This window comes from Balaenoptera acutorostrata, chromosome 2 (assembly GCF_949987535.1).
Source record: "Balaenoptera acutorostrata chromosome 2, mBalAcu1.1, whole genome shotgun sequence".
Taxonomy (NCBI): Eukaryota; Metazoa; Chordata; class Mammalia; order Artiodactyla; family Balaenopteridae; genus Balaenoptera; species Balaenoptera acutorostrata.
Genome location: NC_080065.1, coordinates 94,159,530 through 94,182,576, shown reverse-complemented (window position 1 = coordinate 94,182,576; position 23,047 = coordinate 94,159,530). Strand labels below are relative to the sequence as shown.

The window sequence follows — 23,047 nt, the reverse complement described above, 5'->3', positions numbered from 1 at the left end:
AAAACTCTCCTGGAAATGGGCATAGAGGGAACTTACCTCAACATAATAAAGGCCATATATGACAAACCCACAGCAAACGTTATACTCAATGGTGAAAAACTGAAAGTATTTCCACTTAAGATCAGGAACAAGACAAGGATGTCTACTCTTGCCACTCTTATTCAACATAGTTTTGGAAGTCCTAGCCATGGCAATCAGAGAAGAAAAAGAAAAAAAAAGGATACAAATTGGAAAAGGAGAAGTAAAACTGTCACTGTTTGCAGATGACATTATACTATGCATAGAAAATTCTAAAGATGCCACAAGAAAACTACTAGAACTAATCAATGAATTTGATAAGGTTGCAGGATACAAAATTAATGCACAGAAATCTCTGGCATTCCTATACACCAACAACAAAATATCAGAAAGAGAAATTAAGGAAACACTCCCATTTACCACTGCAAAAAAAGGATAAAATACTTAGGAATAAACCTGCCTAAGGAGGCGAAAGACTTGTACTCAGAAAACTATAAAACACTGACGAAAGAAATCAAAGATGACATAAACAGATGGAGAAATATACCATGTTCTTGGGTTGGAAGAATCAACATTGTGAAAATGACTATACTACCCAAAGCAATCTACAGACTCAATGCAATCCCTATCAAACTACCAATTGCATTCTTCACAGAATTAGAGCAAAAAATTTTGCAATTCATATGGAAACACAGAAGACCCCGAATAGCCAAAGCAATCTTGAGAAGGAAAAACGGAGTTTTCAGGCCCTCTGACTTCAAACTATACCACAAAGCTACAGTATTCAAGACAGTATGGTACTGACACAAAAACAGAAATATAGATCAATGGTACAGGATAGAATGCCCAGAGATAAACCCAGGCACATAAGGTCACCTAATTTACGACAAAGGAGGCAAGAACATACAGTGGAGAAAAGGCAGCCTGTTCAATAAGTGGTGCTGGGAAAACTGGACAGCTACGTGTAAAAGAATAAAATTAGAACACTATGTAACACCATACACAAAAATAAACTCCAAATGTATTAAAGACCTAAATGTAAGACCAGACACTATAAAACTCTTAGAGGAAAACATAGGAAAAACACTCTTTGACATAAACCACAGCAAGATCTTTTTTGACACACCTCCTAGAGTAATGGAAATAAAAACAAAAATAAACTAATGGGACGTAATGAAATTTAAAAGCTTTTGCACAGCAAAGGAAATCATAAACAAAACAAAAAGACAACCCTCACAATGGGAGAAAATATTTGCAAATGAAACAACTGACAAAGGATTAATCTCCAAAATATACAAACAGCTCATGGAGCTCAATATCAAAAAAACAAACAATCCAATTAAAAAATGGGCAGAAGACCTAAATAGACATTTCACCAAGCAAGACATACAGGTGGCCAAGAAGCACATGATGCTCAACATCACTAATTATTAGAGAAATGCAAATCAAAACTACAATGAGGTATCACCTCATGCTGGTCAGAATGGCCATTATCAAAAAGCTAGAAACAATAAATGCTGGAAAGGGTGTGCTGAAAATGGAACCCTCCTGCACTGTTGGTGGGAATGTAAATTGATACAACCACTATGGAAAACAGTACAGAGGTTCCTAGAAAAACTAAAAATAGAACTACCATATGACCCAGCAATCCCACTACTGGGCATATACCCTGAAAATACCATAATTCAAAAAGAGACATATAACATAATGTTCATTGCAGCACTATTTACAATAGCCAGGACATGGAACCAACCTAAATGTCCATTGACAGACGAATGGATAAAGAAGATGTGGCACATATATACAATGGAATATTACTCAGCCATGAAAAGAAATGAAATTGATTTATTTGCAGTGAGGTGGATGGACCTAGAGTCTGTCATACAGATTGAAGTAAGTCAAAAAGAGAAAAATACCATCTGTTAATGCATATATATGGAATCTAAAAAAAAAGAAATGGTACTTATGCAGGGCAGGAATAAAAATGTAGACATAGAGAATGGACTTGAGGATACAGGGTGGGAGGGGGAAGCTGGGGTGAAGTGAGATTAGCATCAGCATATATACACTACCGAATGTAAAATAGTTAGCTAGTGGGAAGCAGCAGCATAGCACAGGGAGATCAGCTTGGTGCTTTGCAATGACGTAGACGGGTGGGATAGGGAGGATGGGACGGAGGCTCAAGAGGGAGGGGATATGGGGGCCTATGTATGCATATGGCTGCTCACTTTGGTGTACAACAGAAACTAACACAGTATCATAAAGCAATTATATTCCAATAACGATCTATTAAAAAAATCAACTACAAGAAAAAAAATTGTGAAAAACACAAATACATGGAAGCTAAACAAGATGCTACTAAAGCAATGGATCACTGAAGAAATCAAAAAGGAAATCAAAAAATACCTAGAGACAAAAGAAAATCAAAACATGATGATCAGGCTTCCCTGGTGGCACAGTGGTTGAGAATCTGCCTGCCAATGCAGGGGACACAGGTTCGAGCCCTGGTCTGGGAAGATCCCACATGCCACAGAGCAACTAGGCCCGTGAGCCACAACTACTGAACCTGTGCGTCTGGAGCCTGTGCTCCGCAACAAGAGAGGCCGCGATAGTGAGAGGCCCGCACACCGCGATGAAGAGTGGCCTCTGCTTGCCGCAACTGGAGAAAGCCCTCGCACAGAAACGAAGACCCAACACAGCCAAAAATAAATAAATAAATAAATTAATTAAAAAAAAAAAAGCAGGGAGCTTATTAGGATTAGGCACATTAAAAAACAAAACAAAACAAAACAAAAAGCCTGTGGCATGCAGCAAAAGCAATTCTAAGAGGAAAGTTTATAGCAATACAAGCTCACTTAGGAAACAAGAAAAATCTCAAATAAACAACCTAACATTATACCTAAAGGCACTAGAGAAGAAGTACAAAGCCCAAAGTAGTAGAAGGAAAGAAATCATAAAGATTGGAGAAGAAATAAGTGAAATAGCAACTAAAAAACAATGGAGAATATCAATGAAGCTAAAAACTGGTTCTTTGAAAAGATAAACAAAATTGGCAAACCTTTAACCAGGCTCATCAAGAAAAAGGAGTGGGCCCAAATCAATAAAATGAGGAAGGAAAAAGAAGTTATAACTGAAAGCACAGATTACAAAAGATCATAAGAGATTACTGTGAACAGCTATATGCCAATAAAATGGACAACCTAGAAGAAATGAACAAATTCTTAGAAATGTACAATCTCCCAAGATTGAACCAGGAATAAATAGAAAATGTGAACAGACCAATTATCTGTAATTAAATTGAATCAGTAATTTAGAAACTCCCCCCCAAAAAAAGTCCAGGACCAGATGTCTTCACAGATGAATTCTACCAAACATTTAGAGAAGAATTAACACCTGTCCTCTCAAATTATTCGAAAAAAATTGCAGAGGAAGGAATACTCCCAAGCTTTCTATGAGGCCAATATCACCCTGATACCAAAACTAGATAAAGATGTCACAAACAAAGAAAATTACAGGCCAGTATCACTGATGAATATAGACACAAAACTCCTCAACCAAATATTAGCAAACTGAACAATACATTAAATGGATCAGGGAGGAACCAAGATGGCGGAGAAGGACGTGCTCTCACTCCCTCTTGCGAGAACACCAGAATCACAACTAGCTGCTGGACAATCATCAACAGGAAGACACTGGAACTCACCAAAAAAGATACCCCACATCCAAAGACAAAGGAGAAGCCACAGTGAGATGGTAGGAGGGGTGCAATCACAGTAAAATCAAATCCCATAACTGCTAGGTGGGTGACTCACGGACTGGAGAACACTTATACCACAGAAGTCCACCCACTGGAGTGAAGGTTCTGAGCCCCACGTCAGGCTTCCCAACCTGGGGGTCCGGCAATGGGAGGAGGAATTCCTAGAGAATCAGACTTTGAAGCCTAGTGGGAATTGATTGCAGGACTTCAGCAGGACTGGGGGAAACAGAGACTCCACTCTTGGAGGGCACACACAATGTAGAGTATGCATCAGGACCCAGGGGAAGGAGCAGTGACCCCAGGATAGACTGAACCAGACCTACCTGCTAGTGTTGGGGGGTCTCCTGCAGAGGATGGGGGGGGGGAATCTGTGGCTCACCATGGGGACAAGGACACTGGCAGCAGAAGTTCTGGGAAGTACTCCTTGTCATGAGCCCTCCCAGAGTCTGTCATTAGCCCCACCAAAGAGCCCAGGTAGGCTCCAGTTTTGGGTTGCCTCAGGCAAAACAACCAACAGGGAGGGAACCCAGCCCCACCCATCAGCAGTCAAGTGGAATAAAGTTTTACTGAGCTCTGCCCACCAGAGCAACAGTCAGCTCTACCCACCACCAGTCCCTCCCATCAGGAAACTTCCACAAGCCTCTTAGATAGCCTCATCCACCAGAGGGCAGACGGCAGAAGCAAGAAGAACTACAGTCCTGCAGCCTGTGGAACAAAAACCACATTCACAGAAAGAGAGACAAGATTAAAAGGCAGAGGGCTATGTACCAGATGAAGGAACAAGATAAAACCCCAGAAAAACAACTAGATGAAGTGGAGATAGGCAACGTTCGAGAAAAATAATTCAGAATAATGATAGTGAAGATGATCCAGGACCTCAGAAAAAGAATGGAGGCAAAGATCGAGAAGATGCAAGAAATGTTTAACAAAGACCTAGAAGAATTAAAGGACAAAGAAACAGAGGTGAACAATACGATAACTGAAATGAAAACTACACTAGAAAGAATCAATAGCAGAATAACTGAGGCAGAATAACGGATAAGTGACCTGGAAGACAGAAGGATGGAATTCACTGCTGCGGAACAGAATAAATAAAAAAGAATGAAAAGAAATGAAGACAGCCTAAGAGACCTCTGGGACAACATTAAATGCAACAACATTTGCATTATAGGGGTCGCAGAAGGAGAAGAGAGAGAGAAAGGACCCTACAAAATATTTGAAGAGATTATAGTCGAAAACTTCCCTAATATGGGAAAGGAAATAGCCACCCAAGTCCAGGAAGTGCAGAGAGTCCTGTACAGGATAAACCCAAGGAGAAACACACCGTGACACCTAGTAATCAAATTGGCAAAAATTAAAGACAAAGAAAAATTATTGAAAGCAGCAAGGGAAAAATGACAAATAACATACAAGGGAATTTCCATAAGGTTAACAACTGATTTCTCAGCAGAAACTCTACAAGCCAGAAGGCAGTGGCATGATATACTTAAAGTGATGAAAGGGAAGAACCTGCAAGCAAGATTACTCTAACTGGCAAGGCTCTCATTCAGATTCGATGGAGAAATCAAAAGCTTTACAGACAAGCAAAAGCTAAGAGAATTCAGCACCACCAAACCAGCTCTTCAACAAATGCTAAAGGAATTTCTCTAAGTGGGAAACACAAGAGAAGAAAAGGATCTACAAAAACAAACCCAAAACAATTAAGAAAATGGTCATAGGAACATACATATCGATAATTACCTTAAATGTGAATGGATTAAATGCTCCAAACAAAAGACACAGGCTTGCTGAATGGATACAAAAACAAGACCCATATATATGCTGTCTACAAGAGACCCACTTCAGACCTAGAGACACACTCAGACTGAAAGTGAGGGGATGGAAAAAGATATTCCATGCAAATGTAAATCAAAAGAAACCTGGAGTAGCTATACTCATATCAGATAAAATAGACTTTAAAATAAAGAATGTTACAAGAGACAAGGAAGGAAACTACATAATGATCAAGGATCAATCCAAGAAGAAGATATAACAATTATAAATATATATGCACCCAACATAGGAGCACCTCAATACATAAGGCAACTGCTAACAGCTATAAAAGAGGAAATCGACAATAACACAATGATAGTGGGGGACTTTAACACCTCACTTACACCAATGGACAGATCATTCAAAATGAAAATAAATAAGGAAACAGAAGCTATAAATGACACAATAGACCAGATAGATTTAATTGATATTTACAGGACATTCCATCCAAAAACAGCAGATTACAGTTTCTTCTCAAGTGCACACAGAACATTCTCCAGGGTCATAAATCAAGCCTCAGGAAATTTAAGAAAATTGAAATCATATCAAGCATCTTTTCTGACCACAACGCTATGAGATTAGAAATGAATTACAGGGAAAAAAACGTAAAAAACACAAACACATGGTGGCTAAACAATACGTTACTAAACAACCAAGAGATCACTGAAGAAATTAAAGAGGAAATTAAAAAATACCTAGACAAATGACAATGAAAACATGATGATCCAAAACCTATGGGATGCAGCAAAAGCAGTTCTAAGAGGAAAGTTTTATAGCTATACAAGCCTACCTCAAGAAACAACAAAAATCTCAAGTAACCAATCTAACCTTATACCTAAAGGAACTACAGAAAGAAAAACAAACAAAACCCAAAGTTAGCAGAAGGAAAGAAATCATAAAGATCAGAGCAAAAATAAATGAAATAGAAACAAAGAAAACAATAGCAAAGATCAATAAATCTAAAAGCTGGCTCTTTGAGAAGATAAACAAAAATTGATAAACCCTTAGCAGACTCATCATGAAAAAGAGGGAGAGGACTGAAATCAATAAAATGGGAAATGAAAAGGGAGAAGTTACAACAGACACTGCAGGAATACAAAGCAACCTAAGAGACTACTACAAGCAATTCTATGCCAATAAAATGGACAACCTGGAAGAAATGGACAAATTCTTAAAAAGGTATAACTTTCCAAGACTGAACCAGGAAGAAACAGAAAATATGAACAGACCAATCACAAGTAATGAAATTGAAACTCTGATTAAAAATCTTCCAACAAACAAAAGTCCAGGACCAGATGGCTTCACAGGTGAATTCTATCAAACATTTAGAGAAGAGCTGACACCCATGCTTCTCAAACTCTTCCAAAAAATTGCAGAGGAAGGAACACTCGCAAACTCCTTCTATGAGGCCACCATCACCGTGATACCAAAACCAGACAAAGATACTAGAAAAAAAGAAAATTACAGACTAATATCACTGATGAATATATGTGCAAAAATCCTCAACAAAATACTAGCAAACAGAATCCAACAACACATTAAAAGGATCATACACCATGATCAAGTGGGATTTATCCCAGGGATGCAAGGATTCTTCAATATATGCAAATCAATCAATGTGATACACCATATAAACAAATTGAAGAGTAAAAACCATATGATCATCTCAATAGATGCGGAAAAAGCTTTTGACAAAATTCAACACCCATTTATGATAAAACCTCTCCAAAAAGTGGGCATAGAGAGAACCTACCTCAACATAATAAAGGCCATATATGACAAACCCACAGCAAACATCATTCTCCATGGTGAAAAACTGAAAGCGTTTCCTGATCAGGAACGAGACAAGGATGTTCACTCTCACCACTATTATTCAACACAGTTTTGGAAGTCCTAGCCACAGCAATCAGAGAAGAAAAAGAAATAAAAAGAATACAAAGAAGTAAAACTGTCACTGTTTGCAGATGACATGATACTATACATAGAGAATCCTAAAAATGCCACCAGAAAACTACTAGAGCTAATCAATGAATTTGGTAAAGTTGCAGGATACAAAATTAATGCACAGAAACCTCTTGCATTCCTATACACTAATGATGAAAAATCTGAAAGTGAAATTAATAAAACACTCCCATTTACCATTGCAACAAAAAGAATAAAATACCTAGGAATAAACCTACCGAGAAAGACAAAAGACCTGTATGCAGAAAACTATAAGACACTGATGAAAGAAATTAAAGATGATACCAACAGATGGAGAGATATACCATGTTCTTGGAATAGAAGAATCAATATTGTGAAAATGACTATAGTACCCAATGCAATCTACAGATTCAATGCAATCCCTATCAAATTACCAATGGCATTTTTTACAGAAGTAGCACAAATCATCTTAAAATTTGCGTGGAGACACAAAAGACCCCAAATAGCCAAAGCAGTCTTGAGGGAAAAAAACGGAGCTGGTGGAATCAGACTCCCTGACTTCAGACTACACTACAAAGCTACAGTAATCAAGACAATATGGTACTGGCACAAAAACAGAAACGTAGATCAATGGAACAAGATAGAAAGCCAGAGATAAACCCACACACCTATGGTCTACTAATCTATGACAAAGGAGGCAAAGATATACAATGGAGGAAAGACAGTCTCTTCAGTACGTGGTGCTGGGAAAACTGGACAGCTACATGTAAAAGAATGAAATTAGAACACTCCCTAACACCATACACAAAAATAAACTCAAAATAGTTAGAGACCTAAATGTAAGAACGGACACTGTAAAACTCCTAGAGGAAAACATAGGAAGAACACTCTTTGACATAAATCAGAGCAAGATCTTTTTTGATCCACCTCCTACAGTAATGGAAATAAAAACAAAAATAAACAAATGGGACCTAATGAAACATAAAAGCTTTTACACAGCAAAGGAAACCATAAACAAGATGAAAAGACAACCCCCAGAATGGGAGAGAATATTTGCAAACAAATCAACGGACAAAGGATTAATCTCCAAAATATATAAACAGCTCAATATTAAAGAAACAAACAACCCAATCCAAAAATGGGCAGAAGACCTAAATAGACATTTCTCCAAAGAACACATACAGATAGCCAAGAAGCACATGAAAATCTGCTCAACATCACTAATTATTATAGAAATGCAAATCAAAACTACCATGAGGTATCACCTCACACCAGTTAGAATGGGCATCATCAGAAAATCTACAAATGCTGGAGAGGGTGTGGAGAAAAGGGAACCCTCTTGCACTGTTGGTGGGAATGTAAATTGACACAGCTACTATGGAGAACAGTATGGAGTTTCCTTAAAAAACTAAAAATAGAATTACCATATGATCCAGCAATCCCACTACTGGGCATATACGCAGAGAAAACCATAATTCAAAAAGACACATGCACCCCAATATTCATTGCAGCACTGTTTACAATAGCCAGGTCATGGAAGCAACCTAAATGTCCATCCACCGATGAATGGATGAAGAAGATATGATACATATATACAATGGAATATTACTCAGCCATAAAAAGGAATGAAATTGAGTCATTTGTTGAGACATGGAGGGACCTAGAGACTGTCATACAGAGTGAAGTAAGTTAGAAAGAGAAAAACAAATATCGTATATTAACGCATGTATGTGGAACTAGAAAAATGGTACAGATGAACCGGTTTGCAGGGCAGAAGTTGAGACACAGATGTAGAGAACAAATGTATGGACACCAAGGGGGGAAAACTGCGGTGGGGTGGGGATGGTGGTGTGCTGAATTGGGTGACTGGGATTGACATGTATACACTGATGTGTATAAAATTGATGACTAATAAGAACCTGCAGTATAAATAAACAAACAAACAAAAAAAAACAACTAATACTAAACTTTCATTGCGTTATTTATAAGGAAATATGTTAATATAAATGTTTCAGACATTACATGCAATTTCTAAAAATCTTATATGTTCTGGTATAATGTTATAAGTCATAATTCTAGTTATTACTTTAAAATGTATATCTCAGAAATAACTAAATTTCCTTGTCAATTGCATTACAATGAATTTTCATCAAATCTTTAACCATGGTCATTTTTAAGTCTTTTGTCATTTACAGACAGTTCTGGGTGTACTCTGATGCTTTTGCAATAATGTTCCTATAAAAGGGTTTCATCTTCAAGGAATTCATGGAAAAGACTCTGACAAATACAGGTTTCTGGTAACTGACTATACTGCTGAACTGAATGAATAAGCATTTTCAGTACTCTAATGGAAAACTGAATTCATAAAAGTGCTAACAAAAGATCAAGATAAAAAAAATTAATTACATGGGACTGAGTGAACTGATGAGGATGATTATAATTTTTGTGACTTTCTGTTTGAAAAAAAAAATCTCACAAGGACTCAGAGGCAAAAAATATACAAATCAGTTTTCACTGCAAAGTAAAGGAGCTGTTACCATGGAGGATTACTGGACTGAATGTCAATATTATGACATAGTATGAGTGTGTTTCGTGTTTGGTAATTGCAATCATTGTTGCTTTTGTTGTGGACATCCATTTACAATGCTTGGTATCAGTTTATTTATCTCTTGTAAAAATAAAATACAGTGTGTGTGTGTGAAAAAAAAAAGGATCAGACACCATGATCACAAGGGATTTATCCCAGGGCAGCAAGAATTTTTTAATATCTGCAAATCAATCAGTGTGGCACACCAGGTTAAGAAACTGAAGAATAGAAACAGTATGATTATCTCAATAGATGCAGGAAAAATTTCTGCCAAATTTCAAAATCCATTTATTTAAAAAATTCTCCAGCTAGTGTGCATAGAGGAAGCATACCTCAACATAATAAAGGCCGTATATGACAAACCCATAGCTAACATCATACTCAATGGTGAAAAGCTGTAAGCATTTCCTCTAACATCAAGAACAAGACAAGGTTGCCCACTCTTGTCACTTTTATTCAACACAGTATTGGAAGTCCTAGCCACAGTAATCAGAGAACAAAAAAGAAATAAAAGGAATCCACATTGGAAAGCAAAAGTAAAACTGTCACTGTTTGCAGGTGACATGATACCATACATAAAAAATCCTAATGTTGCCACCAGAAAACTACTAGAGCTCATCAATGAATTTGGTAAAGTTTGCAGAATAAAAAATTAATACACAGAAATCTCTTGTATTCATATACACTAACAGCCTATCAGAAAGAGAAATTAATGAAACCAACCCATTTACCATCACATCAAAAATAATAAAATACCTAGACATAAATCTACCTAAGAAGGTAAAAGACCTATACTCAGAAAACTATAAGACACTGCTGAAAGAAATTGAAGACAACACAAAAGGGATGGAAAGATAAACCACGTTCTTTGATTGTAAGAATTAATATTGTTACAAGGGCCAAACTACCCAAGGCAGTGTACAGATTCAGTTCAATCCCTATCAAAATACCAAGGGCATTTTTCACAGAACTGGAACAAATAATTTTAAAATGTATACAGAAACATAAAAAACCCTGAATAGGTAAAACAATCTTGAGAAAAGAAGAACAGAGCTGGAAGAATCATGCTCTCTGACTTCAGTCTATACTCCAAAGCTTTAGTAAGGTACTGAAATCAGTATGGTACTGGCACAAAAGCAGACACATAGATTAATGGAACAGAATAGAGAGCCCAGAAATGCTCACACACTTATGGTAAATTAATCTATGACAAGAGGCATGGATATACAATGGAGAAAAAACATTCTCTTTAAAAAGTGGTGCTGGGACAAATGGACAACTACATGTAAAAGAATGAAATTAGAACATTCTCTAACACCATATACAAAAATAAACTCAAAATGGATTAAAGACCTAAATGTAAATACAAGTAAAGACCTAAATGTAAGACCAAAAACCATAAAACTCCTAGAGCAATACATAGGCTGAACTGTTTTTGACATTTTTGGGGGGATCTTTCTCTTAAAGCACAGGAAATAAACAAATGTGACCTATTTAAACTTGAGCTTTTCAACAAAAAAAAGGCAACCATCAACAAAACAGAAAGACATCCTACTGAATGGGAGAAAATATCTGTGAGTGGTATGACCAATAAGGGGTTAACCTCCAAAATCTATAAACACCTCATACAACTCAACATCAAAAAAACAAACGACTCGATTTTTAAAATGGAAAGGAGATCTGAATAGACATTTTTCCAAAAAGGACATGCAGATGGCCAACAGGCACATGAAAAGATACTCGACATCATTAATCATATGGAAAATGCAAATCAAGATCACAATGAGCTATCACCTCACACTTGTCAGAATGGCTTTCTTCAAAAAGAACACATATAACAAACATTGGCAAGGATGTAGAGAAAAGGGACCTCTTGTACACTGTTATTGGGAATGTAAACTGGTGCAGCCACTGTGGAAAACAGTATGGAGGTTTCTCAAAAAACTAAAAACAACTACCATATGACCTAGCAATTCCACTCCTCGGTGTATATCCAAGAAAACAGAAAACAACAAACAAACAAAAACCCAAAGCACTAATTAAAGAAAAAAACAAACAAACATGCATCCCAGTGTTCACTGCAGCATTATTTACAAGTGCCAAGATATGGAAGCAACCTAAGTGTTCATCAGCAGATGAATAGATAAAGAAGATGTGGTATATATGTACAATGGACTGCTACTCAGTCATGAAAAAGAATGAAAATTTGCCATTTGCTACATGGATTGACCTGAAGGATCTTATGCTAAGTGAAATAAGTCAGACAGAAAAACTTTATGGTATCACTTATATGTGAAATCTAAAAAGTACAACAAACTAGTGAATATAACAAAGCAGAAAGAGACTCACAGATAAAGAGAATGAACTAGTGGTTACCAGTAGGAAGAGAGAAGAGGGAGGGGCAAGATAGGGGTAGTGAACAAAGAGGTATAAACTATTATGTATAAAGTAAGCTACAAGGATTCCAACAGAGGAAATGGAACCAATATTTACAATAATTATAAATGGAGTATAACCTTTAAAGTTGTAAATCACTGTATTGTACACCTGTTACTTATATAATGTACATGAAATATACTGCAATAATTTTTTTTGTTTAAAAATAAATAAAAAATTTTCAAAATGGACACATTAGAAGGATCATACACCATGATCATGTGGGATTTACCTCTTGAATGCAAGGATGATTCAACATATGTAAATCAATAAATGTGATATACCACATTGATAGAATGAAAGATAGAAACCATGTGATTATCTCACTAGATGCAGAAAAAGCATTTGACAACGTTCAAATTTTCACGATAAAAACTCTCAACAAATTGGGTATAGAAGGGATATACTTCAGTATAACAAAGGACATAAATGATAAGCCCACAGCTAACATTATACTCAATTACAATTATTTGGAATAAGTTAAGTTTAGAATCAGTGAAAGGTCCTATATCCATGACATTTTTGAGAATCATACGTCCATGCTGGTCCTCAAAAATGAAAATGAAGTATACTAGAGGAAATGCCAACCAATGAGTCTGTGCCTGTTCAATTTCTCTCAAAAAAAAGTGGGATAAGGGATCAACTCATTCAGTTGCTGAACAAGGATATAATTCTGTGGTTTGTTTAAATAATACAGTATCTTCCCCTCATTGGGTAATTCCAAAGATTATTATAGTCTGCCTGAGATAAAAGCAAACAGAGGAACAGAGTGATAAATAATACTAAGTGGCAGGATGAAAATTTGCTTAGAGATCTGAGTCTAGAACCTGCTGAATTGATTAGGTCAGAGGGGGAGATGCAGGATTAAAGAGGCCTGAGACATGGGTTATTCACGTGCTCCTGGGGAATACCTTCTAAAGGGATGCTCAGTCCATATTTTATGTCCTCAGAAGAGCTTGGGGACTTGAAAAACCATAACTCTGTATAAAGAACAGTATTATCCCTTGTTTTGGGTTTTTTTGTGTGTTTTTTTCTCTTTTTGTAAGTATCTCTGTATATTTCTTATCCTTGATATATTAAAAAAAAAAAGAACATGTCCTAAATGTGTCTTTTCTTCAGTCCGTAATCATCCTATTGGGACAAAACTATGCATAAATCATTCAGGAAATTTTCTCTTACTCTCAGACTAAGTTAAATTATGTCATCTCCCATGTTTGTCCACCAGAGAACCCTGTTTTACAGCAATTTTTCCAGTGTACTATAAATGTCTCTTTACATGTCTCCCTGCCATGTGAACTTTGAATTTCTGGACTGCAGTATCTAAGTTAAATTTTTTTCTCTTCGCAGTCCTTATAATAACATTCCTCCTGCAATAAATGTTTGAGTAAATGAATGAATGAGTGAATAAATGAGTCACCTACTCTTCCCTTAAATGTATTCTAGGTTCCATCCTTCTCAGTCTGTGTGCTTCTCCCCAAATAAGTGCTTTGTTTCCTTCGTCTGAATTTTTGTTCCTGCTTTGTCATCTATAGTGGGTTGAACTGTGTCCTCCAAAAGATGTGTCAAAGTGCTAGGCCCCCATACTTGTCAATGTGACCTTATTTGGGTAGCTAAGATAAGGATTTCAAGATGAGATCATCTTGAATTAGGGTGTATCAAAGAGAAATTGCACCAGACAAATTAAACAGGCAAAGGAAACTTTACTCAAGTCTTGCAATAGGGGAGAGAGATTGAACTTAACTCCCCTGAAACAAAAGACAGGAGGTTTTTTGATGCTGAGGTGAGCTAGTGGAAAAGTATTGGAAGATATTAGAGGAAAGGTTGGTCAATGTGATTAGGTCATTGTGTTTGCTAATTGCCACCTAAGTTAGATTCCTTCCCACAGAGACTGGAAGATAGGAGCACTATCTTTCTTGATGATTTTATTTTAAAGGGATGGCTCCCAGGTCCTTGAGAAAAGTGTTCCTGGATAATAAACTGGCAAAAGGCTGGGAGAAGAGAAATAATTTACAATTGCAAGTTTTCTACAGTAAATGCTCTAAAACAAGGGAGATCAGGTGCCTAGAGTCAGGAAGAAGCCTGTCTAAGCTTTAGTCAAGCTTTTTTTTTTTTTTTTTTAAATTATTTATTTATTTATTTATTTATGGCTGTGTTGGGTCTTCATTTCTGTGTGAGGGCTTTCTCTAGTTGCGGCAAGTGGGGGCCACTCTTCATCGCAGTGCACGGGCCTCTCACTATCGCGGCCTCTCTTGTTGCAGAGCGCAGGCTCAGTAATTGTGGCTCACGGGCCTAGTTGCTCTGCGGCATGTGGGATCTTCCCAGACCAGGGCTCGATCCCCTGTCACCTGCATTGGCAGGCAGATTCTCAACCACTGCGCCACCAGGGAAGCCCTAGTCAAGCTTTAGCTTTAGGGAAAGTTAAGGCTGTCTTGGTCACATGGGCCTTAAATCCACAGTGTCCTTGTGTCCTTGTAAGAGACAGAAAAGAAGCAGACATAGAGACATGGAAGGAGAAGGCCATTTGAAGACAGAGACAAAGATGGGAAGCTAGAAGCTACTAGAAGCTAAGAGAAGCCTGGAATGCATTCTCCCCAGAGCCTTCAGAGGAACCAAACCTGCCAACACCTTGATTTAGGACTTCTGGCCTCTAGAACTGTGAGAAAATGGATTTCTGGTTTTTAAGACTACCAGTTTGTGGTAAATTGTTATGACACACCGAGGATTATAATATACCATGTTTCTGGGAAGATTTTTCTCTACTTCCCATTTAATTCCAAACATAAGAGTTGTACATCTCATTTAAGCCTCATCTTAATTGTTTTGTCTCCCATTACTTTTTCTCTTATTTTATTCTCTTCTCTTTTAATACCACCTAAAAGTCATGGCTTATTCCTCTGAATTTTTTTGATAATGATAATGACAAGGATCGTATAGCTGAAACTTGTTTAGTATTTGCTCCATCAAAGGTATTTATGTCTTATCCCTTTTTAATTTTTATAAATACATAACAAGGAAGGTACTATTATTTTTTTGTATTAGAAATGGAGACACCGAGGAACAGAGTGATAAATAATACTAAGTGGCAGGATGAAAATTTGCTTAGAGATCTGAGTCCAGAACCTGTTTCTTAACCATTTTACTACATTTTTCTGTTTATATCATTGAATACTTATCTCTCTTATGTCTCCTGTTGTATTATAGTTATTTATACATTTTTCTTTTCCAGTACAAACTATTCAACTGAGAAAACTAGAAATCAGGTGCACAAGCATATCCATCTAATCTTCCCATTTTAAAGGCTTTCTAACATTATGTATATTGTTATGCATGTCTTTATCTTAAACTTTTATAATTCAAGAAGGAACTTGAGGCAACTTGCTTGAACACCTTTAACCTTTAACTAATTTAAAAGTTCTGTCTCATTTATCTTTTCACAGCATTTAGCACAATTCTTTGAATATCAGAAGTGCCCAAATTTTGTTGAATGAATATAGTTAACCCAAGTCTCAGCCGCAGATGCCCCCTAACTCTCCAGCATTCTAGAATCATATTTTAATATTTCAATAGAATGGCTAGGGCCCCTATTCTACATGCAGTGGGAAGCTCACTGCTCTTCTGCCCCACGATACTTGTGAATCTTACGGGTTAGGAGAGGGCTCCGTATATTCTCCCTGGTCACCTGTCACTTGAGTTATTTTCCTTTGAATCCCTGCTATTAGCTCCACTCTAATGACCTACCTCTTGAGATTGTCGTCTTCTTGCTCTGCTGGACACTGCTCTGCTGACATAAGAGTATTGTGTCGTAGACTCTTATTGATGGCCTGGAATATAAAGGGGATTAAAACATATCACAACTTTCATTTATTCATTCAGTAATTTACCAAACATACACACATTCATTTAGTGTCTAGTGGCACTGTGTAGGTCACTGTGGAGTCAATGATAAGCAAACAAACAAAGTCTCCACAATCATGTAGCTCATATTTCTAGTCAGGAAAAAAAAAAATTTCATACAGGCTCACAGATAAATGTAAAGTTACAATTGAGATAAGTATGATGAAGGAAAGGCCTATGGTGGATTGAGAGCTATGGTAGTGGGCTTGAACTGAGAAGCTGAAGAAAAAGTAGGCATTAACCAGCCCTGCAGCAGAGAGAGAGGAGGAGGAGAAGGACAGTGGAGAAACGGGTGGTGACAGCATGTGCAAACAAACAATAGTCAGGTGGAGCAAGGCATATCACAGTAACTGCAAGAAAGCTCATGTGTTAGTAACGCATAGACTTGGGCCAAGAAGGGAGAAAAGTAAGTTTGGAGAAGCCACACAGGCCACTTAAACAAATGCACAGTCTACTTCAGGCTTCCTCAGCAAGGAATGTAATCTTAATCCTAAAGTTAATGTGGAATTACTGAAGAGTTTGAAGTCAGGGATTGACATGATCCACATTGTAGTTTGAAAAAAAATTCTGGCTACTGTATAAAGACAAGAATAAAAAGGGTAAGACATGGTGGATGCAGGGATTATAAAAAAGGAGGCCTTAATCCAGGTAAGAGATGATGGTTTAGATTAGGAAAATGATGATGGAGATGACGATAAATTGAAGGATTTGAGAAGTGTTTAGTGCAGCATAAAGCAACCTAGTGATATGAGAGAAGCATGTCAAAAAGGGTATAGACAACAACTTGAAAAAAGTGCATAGTAGACGTTATAGTCTTAAAAACTGATCAGACTTTTTTGAATATGGAAATTTTCACCAGCTATGTTTCTCCTTAGACTCTTTCCTAAGAGCTTTTCTTTTAAACCCACTTTCTCTCCTTTAAAACCATATTCTCTACCACCATTTTGTTGCATAACATATTTCTGAGCTCACAATAATTTCTTCATAATAAATTTAATAATGTAATTATTATGTGGATGGTTTAATACTAAACTTCCACTAGTTTAGGACCCAGCTTTGTACTGCCAACACTTCCATTGAGCTGTTGCTAAATTGTCTGCCACAGTTCCACCCTTATTTGAGAGAAGTATTGAAGTCACATCATTTTTTTTTTCTTTTTTAGTATATCTTAGATCAAATTCTTAGGCTTAGAATTCCACCAGAACTTCCAGGGTCATGGGGCTGTGTACAGCGATGGGCACTTTCATCTCCCTGTTGGGCATAGTCTACTTCAGGCTCCGTTAAGCCTTTCATACTTTAGCCTCTCATTTGCTACTGACCAGCTGTAGTATTTACATCTCCTAGGAGAAGATTGCCTTTTTATTATTTTCTAGTTCTCATTCTATATGTCATGCCCTACCCTCAGAAATGTCCGTTTTAAGAACCCAAATGGCTTACAGAAACTAAAAGCTAATATGTAGTAGTCTACACAGAGTAGTTTTCTATGTTAACAATATAGAATCAAAATTCTTAATAATGAGGATTTGTAAATCTATATATTCCAGGGAGGAAGACTATCTATACCTAATATTGGATCTGTTCTTGTGCTCTTTTGAAGGGAACATTCTTCTATGCCAGAAATCGGCTTGTTTCCATATCCAGATTTTTTTACCAAGGCGGACAAAGAGTTGGCAAGAATCATTGACCATCACGTGAGATTGACTTTCTTAAATTAGCAGCAAAAGCTTTGTTCTTTAAAGGCATTTTGAATTGGAAAGTGTAGTTCTGAGATGGAAACATTAATACATGGAACTCAAAAGTAGAACCATGATTGAGATTTGCCAAACTGAATTATATCTCACTGTACTATCTATATACCTCAGTGCCTTCATTGGGTTACAGAAAATTTGGCTTTCTGTCATTTACAAAATACTAGCCTTATCCTGTTTCCTGAATTAGTTCTGATTTTTTTGTGACAAGAATCTGATACTGAACACTGAACACTGATTTCTTCTGTAGAGTAGTTTTAACAACAGAATAAAAATCTTTTGACTCAATTTTCAGTGACCATTCTTTACCCCTGAAATATTAGAAAGACTTTAATCATTCTGTTCTTGGTATCAGTTAAATAAGCAGTGACAATACAAGGCCGTTTACTTAACATATTTTAATCCACTGAGCTATATTTAATCAAAGATTTCTTGCCAAATCATTTTATGACTACTACTTTTTAGGAGTAGAGTTGGAGTAGGAGAGAGAGTACTTATTTTTTGTTTTTTCTTTGAATACAATATAGATTCAATAGCATATAGAATGTGTTTAAATTATTTTTATCACCAGTTCAGTATTATTTCTCAGATTGTATTTATATTCCCATGGTTTACATTCCTTTTAATTAGTGATATTTTGAGAAAGAATAAGTGATTATTTCATTTATTGATCCCATTAAATAGTTATTTATCATATAGTCAGTATTTAAGCCACCCTAGCAGTGGCCACAAGTACTGGGGTTTGGAAACTGAATGATACCCTGGAATCACAAAATGAGAACTATAGTATTGTTATTTTATTCACTAATAACATTTATGCTAAACCAGTATATCATATGTACAGGGCATTATAAAAAATTCCTAATGGTTCATAAATTGCAATAACTATAATTTTACCATTCACTTCAACTAAATTATCTGGAATATATTACAAAAGATAGCAGGTTGCCAATGTATATATACACACACATACATAGTGTAGTTTTAATAACAGAACAAAAATCTTTTGCCTTATCATTCTTTACCCTTGAAAGTTTTGAAAGACCTTGATCACTTTGTGATTAAACACATTGGCCTAAAGAGACAGAGGACAGTGTTTTAAGTGACAGAGAAGAGGCTAGGAAATGCCTCCTAAAAACCATCGTCTTTTCTTCCTTCCAAGGGTATAAGCAGTATCTAAGCAATCACTGCCATCAATCTTTATACAGATGGGTAAAGGAATCCTTTCTGCAAATATGTTTGAGAATGGATAGGATCCAAATTGTTTGATCTGTGGCTAGCCTAATCAAATACTTAGCAGTTTAGTAGTATTGATTTGGGAAGGTTTATGAAAGCTTCTCTGGATATCACATTTTAAAAAGTATTCATCTATATACTATTTCCTTTGACATAGCTATAACTATAGTGCTTTGTACTTATATCTCACACTTTACAAAATGCTCTTACATTAGTTAATTTAATCCTTACAACAACTCTGTAAAATATTTACCAGTAAGAAGAATGTAGCTTTACAATTCAGTTAATTGTCCCAGGTTTTAAAGTTAGTAAATGACTGAGTCTATATGTAAAACCAGATCCCTGGACTTCAAATCTACTTGTCAGTTTTTCATAGTTGCTCAATTTCTTGGCTTATAATTACTAACCTAAATGGGGGAGGGAAGGTGGAATCTGTAGAACTGACAAGAAACAAAAACACACAGCTACAGTTTTAAGTGTACCTGTTGAATTTTATTGAATTTTATCAAGTGTCCCTGATATGCAAGGAATAGGGCAGATACCTAATTGTTCAGCAGACATTAAGGTACTGTACCTTTTACACTGCTGGTACTCTATAGCGTGATGACTGAATCCTGAGTGAATGGGCTGAATAAAGCAGTATGGTGCTTTTATTTCCCATCAACTTCAAGCATATCTGCATCCTCCTAGTTGCCACAATTGATGATAATAATGGGAAATAAAAGTAAAGACAATGATTTATCCAAATTGAATTTGTCGTAGTCAACAGAGAAAAAAATGAGAAAAAGAAGTTTACATTTTTCTGGGGCTAACAAAAGAAGGATTATACCATTATGGTGCATTCCAGCCAAGCCAAATTCTAACAAGGAACTAAAAGAGGAAGAGCTGCCTCCTTGTGGTTAGCAATATGGTACCCCATTACTGCTTTTATACATGCTGTTCAGGAAACCAAAGAATTCTATTTTACTGAGAGTTCTTAAGAATTAATCCTCTGTTGATTTTTCACAATGTAAAGATCAAAGTCGTAAAGTACATTGAGATCTCTCATAAAGGGTAAATTAGATGTCTTTGTTTATAGGTGCTATCATTATTACACCAACTATTACTTTTATGTTATAACATAAAATTGGTGGTTTTTTCAAACAATTGATATTATTATGTAGTTTATTATATGAGAAAAAATTGTATGTCACAGATGGGTATCATAGAATTGTAGACTAAACCAAGGCCTGAATTTTAGCCTATGCTGGAATGTTCTGGATGTTTTGCCTCAATTTTCTAGATATTTCATGTAAAAATGGCTTCTGAGAAATGAAACTTATATGACTAATAACTGTGTGTAGAAACAGTCTCAAGATAAGTGCAGGAAACTTTACTATTTCTTATGTCTTTAAAGCTTAACTGGAAATTTTAAAAGTAGATATTTTTTGTTTAATATTTAATCTGAGTGTGTTGACATTTAAAAAATATTTATTGCCTTTGGAAAGCTGAGTGATGAGTTGTGGATTCTGAGGTTTAGTTTTACTTATGAATATCTGTATATCCCAGGTGACAAATCACAGTCATAATTCCCAGCACTGGTATATAGTAATTTTAAATTAATTGATAGGTTGTTAAGCATAGTCTGGTCGTTTGTGAGTGTGCATGGGCTGAGGGTGACAAAATGATCAATGTAGGTTGTGTCTTTAGGAATTTTTAACATTTTGTGCTAGGGGTCATTCTGAACTTTTTACCTGGCCTGAGGAGGTGATTACCACCTCTTTTTGCCACGTCCCTCATTAAAGATATTAGAAGGGGAAAAAAATGATTTGGTTGATTTACCATCATTACTTCCCAACTACTTATTCCTAGTACTCCTGCCTCCAGAGAATGGTATTATTGTCATGAAATAACGTGGTCAATTGAGATGAATTCCGTAGAAGTATTTTTACTGGTCTGTTGGAAAATCAGTCTTTGCCCATTAATTTCATTTTCAATCTCATAAGTAATAAATAATATCACTATGCCTTTCACTTTAATTTGGTTTTTCTTTTTATTTTGCTTTGGCTTGATTTTTCATTTTAGGATTCCATGCTATCATGTAAATACCAATATTGATGATGAAAGGAAATTCCTTTGGTATATATAAATATAAACTGTATTATCTCTTTTTTTGGATTGTTGGTTTATTATTATTAAAAATGCTAAGGGGGAATTCTGTTTTTTGTGGGTCTTATACACTTTCTAACAGATGGCTTTTATATTTTTCCAATATGGTCGAGTATAAATTCATGAAGAATATCTGTGAGAAAAACTAAGAGAATAATGGGATATAAGAATCTGCATTTTGAGAAGCTAAACTCATATATTTTTTTCATGGAAAATCATATATAAATGACACTTTCTCTCTGTAACAGTGGCAGGAAGAGCTAAAGATGCGACAAAAGGAAGACGCAATATGTGAGGCAGAAGAACGGAAAGATAAAGAGTTAGAAGGAAAAAATCGCTTCCAAGAAATTATGAAGAGAAGAGAAGAGACACTACGCAAGCAAACCAAACCCTATGAGCTTCCTCCTAGGACTGAAGTAATTTCATTAGAAATGAAAATGAGCCCCCAAAACTGAGGTCCATATGCCAGAAATTCATTGCATGAAAGAGACCAAGATAGCTACAGGCTAGGAAAAAATCCTTAATTAACTGTAAGCCATTTCTTAGAAAGGAGTTTATCCTGGTGCAGGTTCTTTAATAGTCATATCTTAGTCCCAAATTAACAGTTAGCACTTAGTCACATTTGAGTGAAGTATTTTACTAGATAAATGTTTTCAAGAACATGGCTAGAACTAATTGACTCTTATCTTGTGATCATACACATACTTAATGATTCTCAGAGTATTGATTTTCATTGGACAGTTAGACGAAAATGAATTGCAAATTATTAATGAGTCACAAATAAGAACTATTTCTTGAAAATGGAATGAACATCAACTGATACTCCTATAATAACTATTATACTAATAAAAGAGGTAAGGCCCCCGCTTTGGATTTATATTTCATATTCAATCTATGCCAAGTCAAACCACATGTCAGAAGCTTGAATTCAATAAATTGCTGTATATAAACAAATCTGGACAGGCCAGTCATCTCAGGATGAGGTAATCTTTAACAGATACCAGAGAAGCCTTCTGAGTGACAGTGATTTTACTTTGCCAGATGAGGTTATGAGAATGGATTTGCATGGTCCTAGAAGCACTTATTGGAGGGATGCATCCAGTCAGGAGTCGTTTTAAAAATGGCGCTTCACTTCTGATGCTCTCAATCTATGGGTTAAAGGAGTGGGGTTCTTTTGATGCCTTACACTCCTTTCCTAAAAAAGATTACCACACCTCAATTTTGCACAGGTGACTTGGTGATACTCAAGAGACAGACACTTTATCAGGATGTCAAATTCAAATGGCTTCCAGGTCAAAAAGGTCACATAAATTAGTGAGAGGGCTATAGAATACCTACTCCATCTAAAGAAACTTCCCACCACTCCACTACACTCTGCAGTGTGTCCAGTGCTGTAGGATCATCTAGTCTTTCAAGAAGATGCCCTGAATCTTTTTAAAAATAAAAGTTGCTAAATTTCAAAATGTTGGCAACCGATTAAAAAAAAAA

General features: G+C 36.2%; 1 protein-coding gene across 1 annotated transcript in view; it reads left to right on the top strand.

Annotated features, from left to right (window-relative positions):
• Window positions 1-22,128, top strand: part of TMEM232 (transmembrane protein 232) — a 255,860-nt gene extending 233,732 nt beyond the window's left edge. Inside the window, 2 exon segments of the mRNA XM_057538694.1 lie at window positions 18,025-18,118; window positions 21,808-22,128. Coding sequence (XP_057394677.1) covers window positions 18,025-18,118; window positions 21,808-22,014 — 301 coding nt within the window. The 3' untranslated portion in view covers window positions 22,015-22,128.
• The last annotated feature ends 919 nt before the right edge of the window (window positions 22,129-23,047 follow it).